We start from the raw sequence: 19,923 nt of genomic DNA, 5'->3' as shown, positions 1-19,923 counted from the left end.
TTGCTGACTTTTGCATGATTTCTTCCTTATTTACTTAATGGCAAGAGAATTTATTGGATTTAATATTTTATAAAATTGCCTGTATTAGCACATGCCTTTTATTGCCAACCCAGAATTATTTATAATAAAATATTGCTTGTTTGGCACAGAAATATAATATAGTAGTTTGACTTGGGGACATCTTTTATGAGACCCAAAGCAGATACAGATCTAATCAAATAACATTCTTTGTTAGAATAACACATTTTCTGATGTAGCACAGGATGTAATGTCTACTTGTGCTTGGGGGGAAAATTCCTTACTCTTTGATTTTTTTTTTTTTTTTTTTTAACTTCAAGCACTTGAACTCAGAACCTGTACCATTGTTGTTTTGGCTTTTTTATATCAGTTCTCTGAATGATAGTGTGATTATACTTACTCCTAGAAACTTTTGGCAATCACTTTTTAACTGTATTGATTATATTTCCTTGCTTTTTTTTCCCCCTGACTTGTTTTATTAATAACCTTTCGTGGCTTAGATTTTCATGGGGATCAAAAATGGCTTTGATACTGCTATTAGCCTCCCTATTTATTATATCAGATTTTATTATGTCTACAATAATACATATTTCTTATGTATAGTTAAATTATCAAACCTTTGGGTACATTTAGTAATACTGTCTTTTCCTTTTGAAAACAATCAAATTTTAATTCTTTGTGTAAAGGGCTGGCTGATTAGCTCACTTGGTTAAAGCATGATGCTGAGGTTTTGATCCCTGTACCAAACAGCCACCAAAAAATAATAAATAAATAAAATAACTATGTATAAATATTTAAATACAAACTTGCCTAAAATAAAAATGATTGTTTAATTCATTAACATAGTGCATACCATACTTAATATAATTATGTATAAATATCAGTATTTTCTGAGCCAATGAAAAGTTGGTGGGGTTTTTTTTCTTTTTTTTCTTTTTTTTTTTTTTTTTTTAGACACTGCAAACCTAGGTGGAAAAGTTTTTGGTGTAATTCTGATTAAACTATTATTATATTCCCACTTTCAAAATTTCCACCTTAAAGATATTCTGGAAAAGAACATGGAGAATTGTCACTTTTTACAGTAATTACATGTCATTGCTACTTCATATTCTTTGTCTTCAACATCAGGTAGCTTCTGGGATTATCATGATAACCTTCATTATGGTTTAGCTTGTACTACATTGTAATTGTTTAAGATCACTCAATTTAAATTAACCATTTCATAAAACAGAAAAGTAAGTTAATGTTAAATTATTCCAGAAGAGGGACGAATTTAAATTTTGGTATGTTTTATCCACATTAAACCGTTTGGTTTTACGTAAAAGCCCCAGATCATATTTCTTAGCCAGTTCCAAATATGTCTCCTAAAATACTTTTGTTTTCCATGTTCTAGTTGTTTAAATATGAAAAACAGTATATATAATAATTTCTCATGTAGATTGGACCTTGTATTCTGTCACTTCACTTGTGGTCACATCAAAAGTAACAGTGTAAGTAATCACGTTTGTCTTCTCTAGCATGAGTTTTACCATGTTAAGAACATGTCTGTCTCTAGGGCCGTCCTGTGGCTCACTTGGGAGAGTGTGGTGCTGATGGCACCAAGGCCACGGGTTCAGATCCCTATGTAGAGATGGCTGGTTGGCTCACTCAGGAGAGTGTGGTGCTGATAGCACCAAGTCAAGGGTTAAGAGCCCTTTACTGGTCATCTTTGAAAAAAAAAAAAGAATACGTCTGTCTCTAAAAAAAAACTTGGATTTTCCCTAATTTTGTAGGGCTTTTGAGGGCTTGACAAACTTTGTAAAGGGTTAGGTAGTAAAAATTTTCTGCTTTACAGGCAACATCATCTCTGTTGCAGCTATTGAACTCTGCTATCATAACATGGGAACAGCCATAGACAATACTTAAATGAATGAGTGTGGCTATGTTCTTTAAAAGCAGTCAAGCCAGATTAGGCCCACAGGCTATAGTTTAACAACCCTTGTATTAGAATCATAAAACTTCAGACATGGAAAGGAGTTTTGAAAAAATGTACACCTGAAGTAGCAAATGGTTTTTTGCTTGTCATACCAACTATGATTGATTGGTAGTTATGCTTGAGATTTATGATGCTACATTGGAGTTTTGCTGGGAAGAATACTGATCCATTAGCATTATCTTCATTGATTTTCTCACTTATAAAATAAAAATAGGTTAATACCTATCTTACAGGGCAGTTTTGAGGATTAAATGAGATAACATGTAAGTCACTTAATGTGTGTCTACTGCCAGCAAATATAGAATAAATCATTCACAAGTTTTATATTTATTGAGTGCTTACTATATGTCAAGCACTATTCCAGTACTGAGGATATTAAATGGTAGATATTGTTGTTGTTGTACCTTATACTCCCTCTTTGGTTAATAAGTTTTAATTACTAACCATCAAGCATTTACATACTCATTTCTTGGCCATCTTTTAAAAAAAAATTCACATCAACATTTCTGTTATAGCTGCAGCCCGTCTCATATGCAAAGTTTTAAATATTCACCTCCAGCCATTCTTTAACCTGCTGTAATCTGGCTTGTCTTCCTGACATTTTATTTCCTCCTAAATCTTGCTCGACTCTCTAGCATGTCAAACTCTCTTCCCTTCACTTCTGTGACTTCAGATCTGGTTTCCTCCTACTCCTAACACCTCTTTCCATACTGTTTTCCTGGCATCTTTTCTACTACCTACACTTCAAAGGTTACTGTTAGCCAGAGTCTGTCTTCAGATTTTTTTCTCTTTGGGGTTGGTTAGCTCACTTAGAAAAGCAGGGTGCCGTTAACAACAAGGTCACAATACTCATACTGGCCAGCCACCCAAAAAAAATTTTTTTTCTCTTCATACTCTTTAAATGATGTTTCACTCCCTCAGTTTCAATGACAGTACTTACTTGATGACTCCCAAGTTATATCTTTAGATCAAACTTTTCTTTTGTTAGAAATCATATTCTGACTGCCATTGGATATTTCTACTTGGGTGATCTCATAGATAACTTAAACCAATGTACATATGAATCACCTGGGAATCTTGTTACAAGGCAGAGTGTAATTCTGTAGATTTGGGGTGGGTCCTGAGATTCTGTATTTCTGTCTGCAGCCTATGGCCTACATTTTTAGTAGAAAGACTTTAAACGCAGCATTTTCAAAAATTGAATTAATCCTCTTCTCTGGTAAAAGTATATACCTTCTTTCCTGTTTCCACAAGTGGTAATATTACCAGGCAAAACCATAAGCATGACACACAAAATCTTGATTAATATTTCACACTATTTACCCATTTAGTGTAGTTTCCACTGGTTAGTCTCTTCTCCTTCCTTAATAACCTTTATATCTTATTTCCTTCCTCTTTTCTGTGCTTTTAATCAAGCCCTTAACATCTTTATCCAGAAAGATTAGTTACTTGTTATCTGGTTTACCTGTCTCTGTTCCCTTTTCTTTCTCTATTACCTTTTCCACATAGTTGCCAAAAAGACCTTTTACCTAGGACAAATCTGATCATATCCCTCTCCTGCTTAAAATCTCTTACAGTTCTCTGTCACATACAGAATAAGTACCAAACTCAGTTGCATCACATGCAATACCCACCACAACATGGTTTCTCTTTTCCAGGTTCACATCACTGCAAACTATTTGCAGTTCTCTGAACTCTGACCTCTCTGTCTTTGCACACAGTGAATATTCTTTTTTTTTTTTTTTTTTGTCTTTTTGTGACCGGCCGCACCGCGCTCAGCCAGTGAGCCATCCTTATATAGGATCCGAACCCACGGTGGGAGCACTGCTGCGCTCCCAGCACTGCACTCTCCCGAGTGCGCCACAGGGTTGGCCCGAATATTCTTCCTAATTTGTTCTTCCCAATTCTTATGACAAATTCTTATTCATTTCAAAATTTAGTTCCAGCATTACTTTTAGGTGGCCTTTGGACAGAAGTTTTTACTCTCATCTTTATATATTCCATGGTAGGTACCACATAATGTTTTACTATATTTGGCATACCAATCTTTTGTTCCTACCAAACTAGGAACTCCTTAGAGCCCAGAATTTTTTTATTTTTTATCATTGATATACCCAGAATCTACCTTCACTCACGTGGTGTTAAGAGGAATTCAGATATTTATTGAATGAATGCATTGATTTACTAAATTTATCTACTACAAAGATGTCCCTGGTTATGACAAATGGGAATAGGTGAAAAACCTGTGTTTACATTGGTCATATACCCTTGATGAATTTATAGGCTCCAAATATTTCTTTTTTGACCTCATCGTTCTGAACTGAGAAGTTATAATCTTTTTAGTTTGTCTTGTTTTCGTTATTGAATCGCTAATACCCCCAAATTCTCTTATTTAGGTTGCCCTTTTTGTTTTTAAGTGCTTTTCAATTGTCTTGTTGGGATGACACAAATGACTCATAATTTTGCATTCCAGATGGTTTGCATGCAATAGTAAATCTTCTTATTTTAGAAATAATTATTGGGGGGAGAGATGGTACCAGTAGCTTTCATTGAGTGCAATTGAGAATTCAGTTATTTGTTGTTGTTTTTCCTTTGTATTGTTTTTTTCTGGGTGTGGTATGATATTTTTATTAGAGTGTGTTCTGATTCAAATGTACTTATTTTTGATCAACAAAAAACATCTAATTATCCATCCAAGTAATTTTATATGACAGTTCACAAGTCTTAATCATACCTGCCATAATCTCATAATCAAATTAAATCTCAAAACCAATAATACATTTTATAACTACTTGTAATGTGATCAAAGGTATATCATTAGATCCAGCCTAGTATATTTTGTCTCTTTTTTTATTTGTATTTTCATTTGTTTGTGATTTCAAAGATAGCATGATTCAAACATTTTTCTTTAACCTCAAGACATAAACTTTCTTATTATCCCCCCATCCCCAGTTATACCCTCTTTATGAAACAAGGAATAATGTGCTTTAAAGTTAGCTCTGAATTGACTTTGAATTATGAGAAGAGTCCCTTTACTTTTTGAGCAGTGTGTATAGCAAGACTTAGCTTTTAAAACTTCTCCTAGCAGACAGCGAAAAGCATGCTATGAATCCTAAGGGGAAAGCTGAAACATTTAACTGTTTTTTAATTATTTCTGTATATTTTATCACTTTGAAGTGTTATTTACAAAATTGCCTTTATAACAGACAAATGATTAAATTGTCATAAGAGCATTTTCTAGAGATAGTGATTGGATTAATTTATTTAGAAATCTCCAAATTGATATCATTGAGCTATTTTTAAAACAGCAGAAAGTGAACTAGAAAATAAGTTGCCTTTATGAGGTCCTTTTGAATATCAGGGTCCAGTGGTCTCGATTTTCTTCTTTGAATTTCTTTTTTGGGCTAGTCTTAACATTTGTCAGGATTGTTATTTTATGATTTTTATCCTTTCCTAGAGAAAGAATAAAGAGAAAATTTACTTTTTTTTTAGTAGAATAAATCTGCGTTTACTCTCAGTCCACTGAATCTTTTTGTATACCTAAGGTGATATGAGATCATTAACCATTGATTATTTACAGCTATGCTAAAAAAGACTAAAGTTATAAGAAGGCTGATGCAGTAGCATAAAATGAATCATTACTGTTACATTATACTTCGATTTTCTTCTTATTTGGCCCACATAGTATGACACCATCTTTGTAGTATTTTATTTTATCTTTTTTAGCTTTCATTGAATGTATTTGTGAATACAAAATTTTTTGTTTACTGCCCATGATGGCAGTAAAATTAACAAAAATTTTAATTTAATTAAAAAAATTTTTTTAATATTTTAAAATTAAAAATTTTTTTTAATTAGTAAAATTGAGAAACGTTTTACTATGATTAAATGGGTCAGAAGATGAATGCAAAGAACAAAGAGTGCTTTAGACCTGCACTGTTCAATTAGGTAGCCACTAGCCAGACAAAGCTTATTTAAGTAAATTTTTAAAAATTAAATAAAATCGGGCCGAGCCCGTGGCGCACTCGGTAGAGTGCTGCGCTGGGAGTGCGGCGACGCTCCAGCTGCGGGTTCGGATCCTATATAGGAATGACCGGTGCACTCACTGGCTGAGTGCCGGTCACGAAAAAACGACAAAAAAAAAAAAAAAAATTAAATAAAATTAAAAATTTGGTTCGGTCACACTAGCCACATTTCAAATGCTTAATAACCATCATATCAAAAATGGCAGATATAGAATATTTCCATTATTGCAGAAAGTTATATTGGACAGTGCTGCTCTAGACTCTAATGATGATAACATTGATCATATAAGCAAAATCTCAGACTGTGAAACCTCATTTAATAATATCCTGAATGAATTTTCTCAAAATCAAGAATTAATGAGTAAACAATACGAGGCTATAACAAAAGACAAAGAGGAAATATAATGTTCTTATCTCATTAGTCATCCAACAAGATATGGACTTCATCTCAAAATATTTTTCAAAAAGAAACTGGACCGTCCTATTTTCCTAAAAGATTGTATGACATTATTATTTTAATTTTTATGATGTCTGTGTACCAAAGTACACTTGATAAAGTTTGTAAGTGAGTAAATGCTGAAGACAGGTGTGTATACAAAGATGCTTGGAAAAAAATAGATGATGTAGACATCAAAAACTTATTGGATTGATTATTCTGATTGGCGTTTAAATGCCTAAAAGTAAATATGTTTTACAAATAAGATGGCCATCTTCAACAAAATCAGATATCAAAAGTGTTACACTTTGACAATGTAAGTGCAAGAAGAATCAATATTTACAAAATGGCTATGTTTCAAGTTCATGCATGACTGTCAGTGAGCAGTTAGTTGCATTCAAAGTATATTGCACATTTTGGTTACATTTACCTTCAAAACCAGAAAAATACAGATTTTTTTTTTTTTTTTTTTTTTTTTTTTTTTTTTGTCTTTTTCGTGACCGGCACCGGTCATTCCTATATAGGATCCAAACTGGCGGCGGGAGCGTCACTGCGCTCCCAGCGCCGCACTCTCCCGAGTGCGCCACGGGCTCAGCCCACAGAATTAATACTTTAGTGTACTGTGTTTAGTTCTTACTAAGATTTCTAATAAATTTCTTTTTAACTTTTATTCTTTTGTAAAATTATTCATTAAATCATTTAAAAATATAAAAAATAAAATGAATAGGGTTCACTGAACCCAGATGGAAAATAGTGATGAGTGTTTTTCCTTGTATACCTAAAGTTAAGGTATTCCACTTGTCCTTGTCCAGAATCTTTTTAAAAGTTTGTTTTTGTTTTTGTTTTTTTGTGTTTTTTTGGAGGCTGACCAGTAGGGGGTGATCCAAACCCTTGACCTTGGCATTTTCAACACTGCACTCTCACCAACTGAGTTAACCAGCCAGGCCTGCCTAAAATCTTTTAGAAGAAAAAAATGACTTGAAAGAGTGCCATAAACTCCTTCATTTGCTTTCCTGGACTTCGTTTGCTATCTGTACATTTAATGACTTATGCAGCTGTAGAACACATGAAATTTGATTACAGTGTGATCATTAAATCAGAGGAGTACAACAGATAACAATATCACAGAAAGAAAGTGAGCCGAAACGTCAGGTACTGATCAAGCTTTATTAAAGGAAAAGAATCTGCTGGGCTGTGCTCAAAAGGAGGGTAGCCAGGGCTGCCCTCAAAATGGAGGACAGCACCAGGTGTGGGGATAGGAGAGCTTCTATAGTGCACCAAAGACTGGCTGATACCATCAAGGAGGGGCATTATGCTAATGTGGAAGCTATGCAACCAGGGTGGTGAATTGCGCCCTTGTGGAAGCAAAGGGGTTTCTGTTTCTCAGAAATCATGAGGGTTCTTACAAAGGGAGGGGCTGGCGACCACTTTGTGTTTATTGTGTGCAAAATGGCGCTGGTCACGTTCAAGATCCATCAATTACATATTCAAATACCAATCTTTTTATAAATTTTTTAAAAATTCACTAACTTGATTTTGCTTGTAATTTGTAAAACATGAGAATTTTCCCTCATTTGTAACTGAGCCACACAAATGTTTACACTGAGAAATTAAATACAGTGCTACATTCAGTAATAAAAAGGAGATGCAAGCGTTGGACTTGTGGTATTATAATTTTTTCCTGACTGGCTGAAAATCCACCAGATACTGTTGCCTCTCTTGGCATACTTTTTTACCATACTTTTTCAGTTTATTTTCTCCAGCAGAACATTTGAAGTTGACTTGGGGGCTATTTTGACTGTTATGAAATGTCAAATTAGGAATAAATCGAAGTAGTAAGAGAGAAAATCTTTTTGAATCTTTTAGAATTATGTTGAAGGAAGAACATCATTTTATGTTCAAGTGAATATAAAAAATATTATCAGTTCTCATCAAATGTTGCTTTTTAAAATTCTGTTTTTGTTGCCTATTTCTTAATCACCCCAACATGTAAAATATTTTTTCTCTGAACTCAGAGTACTTATTACCTATCATTAAATTAACAGCATTGTTTTTATGATCACCTTTTATCTTTGTACTTGTTGCAGATCTGTTTAAGCAGGTTATAAATTTCTTGAAAGTTAAAGAACTCAATTTCTTTATATTCTCATATAGCCTGTCCAATGCTATGTGTATATAAGAAGTGCTCAAATATGTTAAGACTGATTTACTGCCTGTAAAATGTGATTTGTTACTACAAGATAGTTAACAGATATTCTCCTCATTCAAAATTAGGGGAGGCTTATAGATCTATTTTTAGAAGTGAGAAGAGGAAAGAGCTAATGAAAATACTTATTAGTGACTCATTTCAGTATTTCTTTTAAATTTGTTCAGTCATTTCAGCCCATTAAAACTGTTGAATGTAGGCATAATAATGATGTTCCTTCTGCTTTAATCCTTACACAAAAAGGATAGCCTGAAGTAACCTTATGTTAAATAATCAGTTATTTTTCTCTTGTTATGTCTCCCTGTCCCCACCTTACAAGGAAAGTAACTTTGAAATGACCAGTCTGCTTTCTGTTCTTTGTTTCTGCTTTCTTCAACCTTTTCTGCCTATAAAAGCAACCTTCTCTGCTCCACTCATTGTAACACTTAATCTATTTTATGGAATGACATGTCGCCCAATTTTAGAGTTGCAATAAAGCCAATTGAGATGTTTAAAACAAAAAAAAATCTGTTGAATGAAAAATTATTAAATGTGCTAAGCTCTGTTGTGGATACAAAAAATATGTAATAGTCCTTTTCCCAGAGAGGTTTCTTATGTAATAGAGAAGGTATATGGACATAGTTACTGTGTGTTATGTGATTTTGTACAGGCACACATATAGCATTTGCCAAAGGAATGGTATAAAATGCAATAGAATACCAGAAAATGATTTTTGTTTGGGAATTCAGGAGTTTGCAGAGTATTTGAACAAATCCTAAAGGATAAAGTTAATAGAGAAGATATTATAATAAACCAGAATGTCATAATCAGTTTTATTTTGAATCAGATTTTGTAGGGGAAAATTAGATGGGATATATGTCTCTTCCAATAAGTCTTCAAAACCTTAAAAGAAAAATAAAACCATTTACTAATCTTTGCATTGTTGTTCTAATTACAAGTATATAAAGACCTTCATAATGAACCATGTCTGTAATGCTATTGCTATCTAATTCTCAGTTAAATTCTAAAAAGTGTGTGTGTCACTATAGAATCTGAGAAAAGATTATGCAAATGATAAAGAACTAGTATTAAGAACTGTCAGAGTATCTATCTGGCTTTTATTTACTTTAGAAAAAAGTATTAATTTGGACAATTAGACATGATCATTATTGAAAAAATGGTAAAATATAGATCAATAACATGCGAAACCTGGGAGCTGGGGGGGAGGGGGAGGGCGTAGCATTCATTTGAAGCTTCCTTAAATCTTTTTTTTTTTTTTTTTTTTCCCCAAAAGATGACCGGTAAGGGGATCTCAACCCTTGACTTGGTGTTGTCAGCACCACACTCACGCAGTGAGCAACCAGCCATCCCTATATGGGATCCGAACCCGTGGCCTTGGTGTTATCAGCACCACACTCTCCCGAGTGAGCCATGGGCCTGCCCTTCCTTAAATCTTATACCCCAGGTATTACCCTCTGTTAAAATAACAATAGTTATTATTTTCGAGCCATTATGTTTATTGTGCTAAGTATTTTGCATTTTCTCACTTAATTTTAAAATTTTTGCTTAGTGCTTTCTGGCTTTATATTCATTATTTTCTTAACAATCATAGGAAACAAACTGATCTATAACCTGCTTTTTATAAAATGAATTTGCCTCTATGTCTCTAAATATAGATCGACATAATTTTTAATGATTGGATACATATGATAGTGTGGTATGTGTTAGTATATTTGACCAATAGTCTTTTACACATTTAGATTATTTCCGTATTTCCAGACTTGGCTAGCAGGACCTTATATATCAGATATTTCCTCAGAATAAAGTCCTAGACGTAGACTTGAAGGTTTAACAAGTAAGTACATTTGAAGACTTTCGGTTCATTTTGCTAAGTGCCTATCAGGAAGGATGTGCCCATTTATATTTCTTCCATGATTCATTCCCAGCAAAATCCCTCTCCCTGTTCCCTCTCTAACCTTTATTTATTTATTTATTTATTTTATCTTTGTGATTCTGGATGTGGGTATCTTGTTGTTTGGGCATTTTTTTGATTGTTAATGACGTTGAATGTTTATTTCAAATGTTTATTGACCATTTGTATATATGTTCGTCACATGTTCTTGTCCTTAGTCCATTTCTCTACCTAGTGTTTTTTTTTCCTTAATTATTTGTAAGAGCCCTTTTATATATTAAATGTTAGAGATAATTTCCCCCAGTTTGTCATTTTTACTTTTAATTTTGCCTGTAGGAGTGTTTTGCTGTCCTGAAGTTTTCATTTTTATGTAGGCATATCTGTAAAACATTTCATTGCCTTTAGGGTCCATGCTTATGGAATTTTATATTCCAGATTCATTTAAGTTCTCTGTGCTATAGGCCATGGTACTATTTCAAACCCTCTCCTTTTTAGCACTTATCACAACTGTAATTATTAGTTGCGATTATCCATTTAGCATTTTTTTTTTTCTCACCAGACTGTAAATTCAATAAGGGCAGCAATCATATTTATTTTATGTAGCTTTATCTCTGCTATCTGCATGTAGTAGGATTCAATAAATATTTGCCAAATTAACTTAAAATTTTAGTTTATCTGGAATGTATTTAGGTACAAGACATGATGTGGGTACCTGTTTTTCTATTTTTTTCCAAATAGTTTGGCAGTTTTCTCTAAAGTATTTGTTGAATAATTCAGACCACACACAGTAGACACACATATATCTCTCTCTCCTTCACCCACTCTCAACTCATTCCCTGTCTCTGATTTGATAGCTTTACAGTATCAAAATATTCTTCCAGACTCTGTATCTCTCTGCATTTCCTAATCTGTTTCTTTGTTTTATGTATTGTTTCAGTATCACACAATATATTAAATAAATAGTGGAACAAATTTTCCCATCATATTTTACTTATATTAAACTGCTCTGACTATTCTCACACATTTACTTACAGCTGAGCCATACTGTCATTTTATCAAGCCCTAAAAATCCCATTGAAATTTGGGATTTTTGGTTAATTTGAAACAATTAACATCTTTTTTTTATTGTTATTGAAACATAATTGATTGTACATATCTGTGGGGTACAGAGTTGAGTATCAACATCTGTGTGCAATACGTGATGCTCAAATCGGGATAATTGGTATATTCAACATTATACAATGTACTCGATTTTCGTGGCCTTAACCAATTCCTTATCCCCCACCCAGTTGTCTTAAAATATTTAGTCTTTTTGTTGAAGAATATGGTATGTGTCTCCATTTACTCATATTTGTTTAAATTTCCTTAGTTTTTCAATATAGAATGTAATGTTCCATTTATTTTATTTTTTTCTTTTCTCTTAAGCTTTTGTCAGGAGTGATAAACCCAGACTATTCAGAGGACTACAAATCAAGGTAAGGTTATTCTAATGGAATCTTTTTCCAGGTTTTTTGGGAGGGGCAGGGAGGTGATTAAAATAAATAATTGAATAAATAAATTAATTTTTTTTTTTTTTGTCTTTTTCGTGACCGGCACTCAGCCAGTGAGCGCACCGGCCATTCCTATATAGGATCCGAACCCGCGGCGGGAGCATCGCTGCGCTCCCAGCGCCGCACTCTTCCGAGTGCGCCACGGGCTCGGCCCTTTATTTTTATTTTTAAAGATGACTGGTAAGGAAATCTTAACCCTTGACTTGGTGTTGTCAGCACCATGCTCTCCCAAGTGAGCTAACCGGCCATCCCTATACAGGGATCCGAACCCGTGGCCTTGGTGTTATCAGCACCACACTCTCCCAAGTGAGACACAGGCCGACCCTAAATTTTTTTTTTAGAACAGTTTTAGGTTTGCAGAAAAATTGAGCAGAAAGTACAGAGTGTTCCCATGTACTCCCTGGCCACTCTGTCCTTAGTTTTCCCTATTACAGCATCTTGCAATTGGTGTGGTACATTTGTTACATTATTATTAATTAAATTCCATATTTCTTTATGTGTATAGTTCTAGGAGTTTTGCCGAATGCATAGTGTCATATCCACCATTACAGTATCATACAGAATAGTTTCACTGCCCTAAAAATCCCCTGTACTCCACATGTTCACCCTCTCTCCTCCACTGTCTCTATACTTTGCCTTTTCCAGAATATCATACAGTTGTAATCATACAATATGTAGCCTTTTCAGATTGGCATTTTTCACTTAGCAATATGCATTTAAAGTTCTTTGGCGTCTTTCCTATAGCTCAATAACTCTTCTTTTTTTTTTTCTTTTGTCTTTTTCGTGACCAGCACTCAGCCAGTGAGCGCACCGGCCATTCCTATATAGGATCCAAACCCGCGGCGGGAGCGTCGCTGCGCTCCCAGTGCCGTACTCTCCCGAGTGTGCCACGGGCTCGGCCCAATAACTCATTTTTTTTAATTGCTGAATAACATTCTATTATTGTACCACCATTTGTTTTTCCATTGACCTGTGGAAGGACATCTTGGTTGCTTCTAGTTTTTGGCAATTATGAGTAAAGCTTCTATAAAGATTTTTGTATAATTTCTGTGTACATGTAAATTTTCAACCATTTAAGCAAATAAATACCTAGTAGCACAATTTCTGATTCATATAGTTAAGATTGTTTAACTTTGTAAGAAATTGCAAAATTGTCTCCCAAAGTGGCTACATCACGTTGCATTCACACTAGCAATAAATAAGAGTCCAGTTGCTTCACATCCTCACCAGCATTGGTTACTGGCACTGTTTTGGATTTTAGCCATTCTGATAAGTATATAGTGGTATTTCGTTGTTGTTTTAATTTGCTATTCCCTAATGATATATGATTTGAGTGTCTTTTCATATGCTTATTTGCCGTCTGTATATCTTCTTTGATGAGATTTCTGTTAGATTTTTGCCATTTTTTAAATTGTGGTAAAAAACACATAACATTAAATTTACCACCTTAGCCATTTGTAAGTATACAGTTCGGTAGTGTTAGTAACGTATTTTCACATTGTTGCACAACAGATCTTTGTAACTTTTTCATCTAGCAAAACTGATACTCTGTACATCTTTCCCCCTCTTCCCTCACCCCCAACCATTGGCAACCACCTTTCTACTTTCCATTTCTATGATTTTGAATACGGTAGATATTGCAAATGAATGGATTCATATAGTGTTTGTTCTTTTGTGACTGGCTCATTTCACTTAGCATAGTGTCCTCAAGGTTCATCCATGTTGTAGCATGTGACAGGATTTTCTTTCTTTTTAAGGCATCAGTGGACATTTGGGTTGCTTCTATCTCTTTGCTATTGTGAATAATGCTTTTATGAACATGAGTGTGCAAATCTCTTCAAGTCCCTGTTTTCAATTCTTCTCAGTATGTATACCCATAAGTGGAATTGCTGGATCATATGGTAATTCTATTTTTAACTTTTTGAGGAACCTCCATATATTTTTTTATAGTGGCTGCACCAGCAGTATACAAGAGTTCCAGTTTCTCCACATCTTTGCCAACACTTGTTATTTTCTGTTCTTTGATAGTGGCTATCCTAATAGATCTGAGGTGCTATGTCATTGTGTTTATGTTACACCTCTCTGTAACGAGATGCAAAAACAGGATTACACAAAACAACGTGAATGCAATGAGAAAAGTGAAGGGACTGAACCTCAGCAACTCCCCCTCAAAATCAGTTAATTCAATCATTTCGAAAAGGACACAAAGACATGGGCAGTGTGACATAAGTTATCTAAGGCTAAGTAGAGCTTAAACAATGGAAACTAGTAACATCAGTAAAATTAACAACGTGACATTCCAAAGTCCAATTTATGAAAAGCTAAGTTGGTGAAACTGCGATTATTATCTAAAATATAACCTCTCCTAAAATGATTTAAGCAAAAGTTGCATTCTTATGATTAAATCTAAGTATAATGGTCTCTAAAGTTTCCACCAACAGACAGGTTGCCCTTAGCAAACATTTTCTCACATTTTTCCCTTCAGCAGTTCTTTAAAATCTCTTAACAGGATCAGTATGACAACCACCTGTTAGCTCTAAAATCATTAAAGTATACAATCCCATACCTAAGCAGTAATTAGAGTTGATAAGATGGGCTGTTGTCCGGCTAGCTGTGGTCTATTGGTCTATATGCCTGGCCGGAGACTTTTGCCTCATACATGCATTACCTAAAAACCCTATTCTAAAAATCAAATGAAAATCAAGATTTCTAACCCTATCTACAGCTTTGATTTGCATTTCTCTTGTAATTAGTGATACTGAGCATCTTTTCATATGCTTGTTGGCCATTTGTATATCTTCTTTGCAGCATTGTCTATTCAAGTCCTTTGCCCACTTTTTAATTGGGTTTTTTGTTGTTGAGTTGTAGGAGTTCTATATATATTCTGAGTATTAACCCCTTTTTCCCCTTGCATAGGTTGTCTTTTCATTCTGTTCATTGTTTCCTCTGATGCACAGAAGTTTTTATGTTTGATATAGTCTTATTTGTCTGTTTTTGCTTTTTTGCCCACTTTTCAATTGAGTTTTTTTAGATTGCTGACTTTTAAGAGTTCTTTGTATATTTCGGATACAAGTCCTTTATCAGGTATGTGTTTTGTGAGGATTTTCTCCCACTATGTCTCCTCTTTTCATCTTCTTAACAATATCTTTCACAGAGCAGAAGTTTTTCATTTTAATAAAATTTAACTTATCAATTTTTTTTCTTTCATGAATCAAGCTTTTAGTGTAAAAACTCATTGCCAAATCCAAGGTCACCAGATTTTCTCCTTTTATCTTCTAGAGGTTTTATGATTTTTGTGTTTTACATTTAGGTCTGTGATTCAGTTTGAGTTAATTTTTGTGAAAGATGTAAGGTCTGTGCTTAGATTTATCTTTTTGCATGTGGGTGTCCAGTTATTTAAACACTATTTCTTGAAAAGACCATCCTTTCATCATTACATTACCTTTGCTCATTTGTCAAAGGTCAGTTGACTTTATTTGTATGGTTCTGTTTGTTGGTCTTTATTCTGTTCCATTAATCTATTTGTCTGTTCTTTGACTAATACCACATTCTCTTCGTCACTGTAGCTTAAGAGTCTTCAAGTCAAATAGTGTCAGCCCTTCAACTTTGTTCTACTTTATATTGTGTTGGCTATTCTCTATCTTTTGCCTTTCCATATAAACTTTAGACTCAGTTTATTGATGTCTACAAAATAAATTGCTGGGATTTTGATTGGGATTGCATTAAATCTATAGATCAAGTTAGGGGAAACTGTCCTCTTAATCATATCAAGTCTTCCTAAACATGCACATGGAATATCTTTCTGTATATTTAGATGTTCTTTGATTTTTCTCATCAGAGTCTTGTTGTTTTCCTCATATAGATCTTATACATATTTTAGCAGATTATACCTAAAGATTTCTCTTTTTTGGTGCTAATCTAAATGGTGTATTTTTAATTTCAAATTCCATGTGTTCATTACTAGAATATAGGGAAGCAGTTGGTATTTGTACATTAATCTTGTATTCTGCAACTTTGCTATAACCACTTACTAGTTCCATGAGTTTTTTTTGATTCTTTAGGATATTCTTTACAAATAATTATGTCATCTGTGAACGAAGACAGTTTTCTTTTTTCCTTCTTAGTCTGTATGCTTTATGCCTTATTTATTTTCTTTTCTAGTCTTAATTGCATTAGCTAGGACTTCCAATACAATTTTGAATAGGAATGGTGAGAGGGGACATCCTTGCCTTCTTCCCAATCTTAGGGAAAGGCATCTTGTTTTTCACCATTATGTATGATGTTAGATGTGAGTTTTATTTATAGGTGTTATTTATCAAGTTAAGGAAGTCTCCCTTTATTCTTAGTGTACTGAGAATTTTGATCATGAATGGGTGATGGATTTTGAAAATTTGAAAATGCTTTTTCTGCATCTGTTGATATGATTGTATGATTTTTCTTATTTAACCTGTTAATAGTAGTGGATTACATTAATTGATTTTCAAATGTTGCATCAGACTTGGATACCTGGAATAAATTCCAATAGTTTGTGGTGTATAATTCTTTTTACATATTATTGGATTTGATTTGCTAATATTTTAAGGGTTTTTGCAACTATATTCTAACTTCTTATTCCTGTTTTTTATTAAAATAAGTTTTTGAATAAATAATAAAATTTTAGAAACAATTTATGTAATAACCTGACAAAAAATGTTTAAGTAGTATAGTTATTATTGACTTATAAGCTCAGAGGGCTTACATTTCTAAACTCCGCAGATGAGTCAGGAATATACCAAGTGCTAATAATTACATCAGAGCTTGTCTCCATCTCTGGAGTTCATAACCCCAGAAGACCTAGAAAAACTGAAGCATAATTGCTGAAAGAAGTTCTGAGTGCTTCCTTCATCATCACTGCTACCTTTTTGGTTATCTGGTTCTACTTAATTTAAAATTGAAGACGATTTCTTAGCTAATGGGTTCATGTTTTTAATTGTCACATTTACCCAAAGTTAGTATTTCTCAGAGCTCTCTAGAGAAATATTGGACCCAACCAAAAAGATCTGAAGTTTCAGGAAACCAGCCTAATTCTAAACTGATTACAACAAAGTCATTAGATTTCCTAAGCCAAGGAAAACTTATGATCCAGCATGGGATTTGGTGTCTGATAATTATTTCCTTTGTATTGTGTATGTGTGTATATGATTATTATACAGCCTATTTCAAAACATTGCTTATATAACCATCATTCTCTCATTTATTATTTTGAACTTGTCTGCCTTCATTATTACACCTTGAACTCATTTGAGTTTGAGAGTGTTGTATATGTTATAAATATTTGTTATTGAATAATAAGCTTAAATTCCAAGTAAATTGTCTTGATACCAATAGGAATTTTTCTTTTTAGAACTAAAATATAACTTTTATTCTCTTTTTTTTAAGAAACCCCATTAAACTCTTCTTTAAAAGATATACATTAAGTCCTGTTAATTGTGCTGTTATTTCTAAAAAGCTTTTTAAAATTACTATTAAATTTAATTAAGCCATATTGAATTGTTTTCATCTTAGTTGAGGCTGAGAAAGCTCTTTCTAAGCAGAAAATGATGGTGTTCCTCTTTTTTGTAGTATGTTCGCGGTTCAGACCCCGTGCTAAAGCTTTTGGACGACAATGGGAACATTGCTGAAGAACTCAGCATCCTCAAGTGGAACACAGACAGTGTAGAAGAATTCCTGAGTGAAAAGTTGGAACGCATATAAATCTATCCTTTTGTTACTTTATCAATGAAATATTAACAGCACCTAGAAAATAATTTAGCTTTGCTTGCTTCTATCAATCAGTCTTTTAGTGTGAGGCATTAAAGATCCAATGAGAAGTTGAAATGTTAGCACAGCCCATGATATCTGAGTTGGCAAGCTTAACAAAAACCTGTTTTTGTACATTTCCGTCCTCCTGCATTTGTTGATACCACCAACAAAATGCTTTGCAGCAGACTTGTGGTTAATTATGCAAATGATAGTTTGTGATAATTGGTCCAGTTTTACGAACAACAGATTTTTTAATTAGGGAGGTTAATAAGGGAGATGATTATTATGCCTCATGTGCTGTGTGCTCTTTGAAAGTAGTGACAGAAAACTACAAAGCAAGTAAGATATATTGAGCCTCAACAGATCGCCTGCTCCCCAGTGTCTCTCATATTTTTGTATTACCCAACTTTCTTTCTAATAGAAATGTTATTTATAGTTTATAGTGAATACACTGCATAGAAACTTTGTGGCTTCATTGTTGTAAACCAGATTCAAGATCTTCTGTAAGAGTGAGACATTCACAAAAATTTGCATTAATGAAGACTACACAGAAAACCTTTCTGAGGATTTGTGTGGATCAGATATTTGGCAAATTATTGTGTTTTACATTCTTACAGAAAAGACCATTTAAAAATGATCATTTGTAAAACCAAGATATAAATAAAAAGTTTCAAAAATCCATCTGAATTGAATTCTGATTTTTCCTTTCCTGTTTAAAAATGACAAGCTTCTTAATGCATTCTTATTTTCTTTCATGTAAGCCTTTTTTTTTTTGCCAAAATGTAATAATGGCTATACTGTTTAAAACTTATAACTTATTGTTTTTGGTAACATTGCTTTATGTTTGTCTGCTGATTTTATTTTCCAAAGTTTTTTCATTTATGAATACATTTTCATTGGTATTTTATTATATAAAGAATAACTGCTAATATAGAATTTTTTATATTAAAAATGCTTAACCTTTTATCTGGTCAAAATAACTTCTTCATAAGAGGTGATTCACTAAAGCTAGCATTCATTCAGAAGATTTCTAGGTCATTTAAACCTCTTAGTAACTTATCAAATTAGTCTAATATGCTATTATGTCAGCTTCATCTCACAGTAAATTCTTATAATCTAGAAACTTTCCTGATTTTTGATTTTGAACTAAACTACCTTAATGAAGGACGTTTGGAAATCTTTAAAGGCAACTCTATCAGAATGCTTATAAAATATTTCTTTTTAATAGAGATCGGTTATTAATCTTTACTAGCAATTTGTGTCATGTAATATTTTGAAATTGTTTTTAAAGCCAGCAAGAGAATGAATATAAAACCTGTGTAATCCAGCTAATCAAAGTAAAATAAGAAATCCTAGTAACAGACTATGGTCTATTTTTGATCATCATAGCAATGGATAGGACCATCATTTTGATAGTACAAGGCCTTGGTTAATGTACCACTAATCCCTAAAGGTTATTACTACTTCAGAACAGGAGGACAATTGTGGACAATGGAAGAACACAGCAAGAGAGGAGTTGCTGCCATATACAGAAGAACAGTGGGATTGAAAGATGAAACTTCAAGACTTCTGGAATTGGCATAAAAAATTAATTGGACTGATTTCTGGGCAGGAAGAGCCAGTTAAATGAGTATCTGGCATTGAGATTAAAAAAAAGAAGGAAGAAAGGCCTATAAAGTCTATTATATTCAAGTTATTATGAGAGATCAAAGAGGCTGAAGAACCCCATAGTATCTTAGAGCTTCAAGTTCTCAAGTTGATGAATAAAAGGGCATCTACCAAGTCCCACTATTTTAATTGGTAGGTTCAAGTTAATCAGCCAATCCTAACTTTTTCACCAATTGCAATCAAAGAATAGCTTTTTAAAGAAACAAAACCACTAATTATCAAGAAAGGGGTATAAATACTAATCCAGAAAGTACCAATTTGTTGCCAAATTCTGACATTTGATTATGCTTGTTCACATTCACAAATATGGATATGTAATAGTTATTTGATATTTAGGACTTTGCTCCCCCTGCCAAAATTATTTTACTTATAA

At 33.4% G+C, this 19,923-nt stretch overlaps 1 protein-coding gene across 1 annotated transcript in view; it reads left to right on the top strand.

Annotated features, from left to right (window-relative positions):
• The window catches only part of SELENOF (selenoprotein F), a 48,846-nt gene extending 30,283 nt beyond the window's left edge, over positions 1 to 18,563 (top strand). Inside the window, exons 4-5 of the mRNA XM_063106029.1 lie at positions 11,977 to 12,026; positions 17,703 to 18,563. Coding sequence (XP_062962099.1) covers positions 11,977 to 12,026; positions 17,703 to 17,834 — 182 coding nt within the window. The 3' untranslated portion in view covers positions 17,835 to 18,563. The remainder of the gene's footprint in view (positions 1 to 11,976; positions 12,027 to 17,702) is intronic.
• The last annotated feature ends 1,360 nt before the right edge of the window (positions 18,564 to 19,923 follow it).

The sequence above is a fragment of the Cynocephalus volans genome, chromosome 8 (genome assembly GCF_027409185.1).
Source record: "Cynocephalus volans isolate mCynVol1 chromosome 8, mCynVol1.pri, whole genome shotgun sequence".
In the NCBI taxonomy this organism is placed as follows: domain Eukaryota; kingdom Metazoa; phylum Chordata; class Mammalia; order Dermoptera; family Cynocephalidae; genus Cynocephalus; species Cynocephalus volans.
This window is presented reverse-complemented; position numbering and strand designations above follow the sequence as displayed.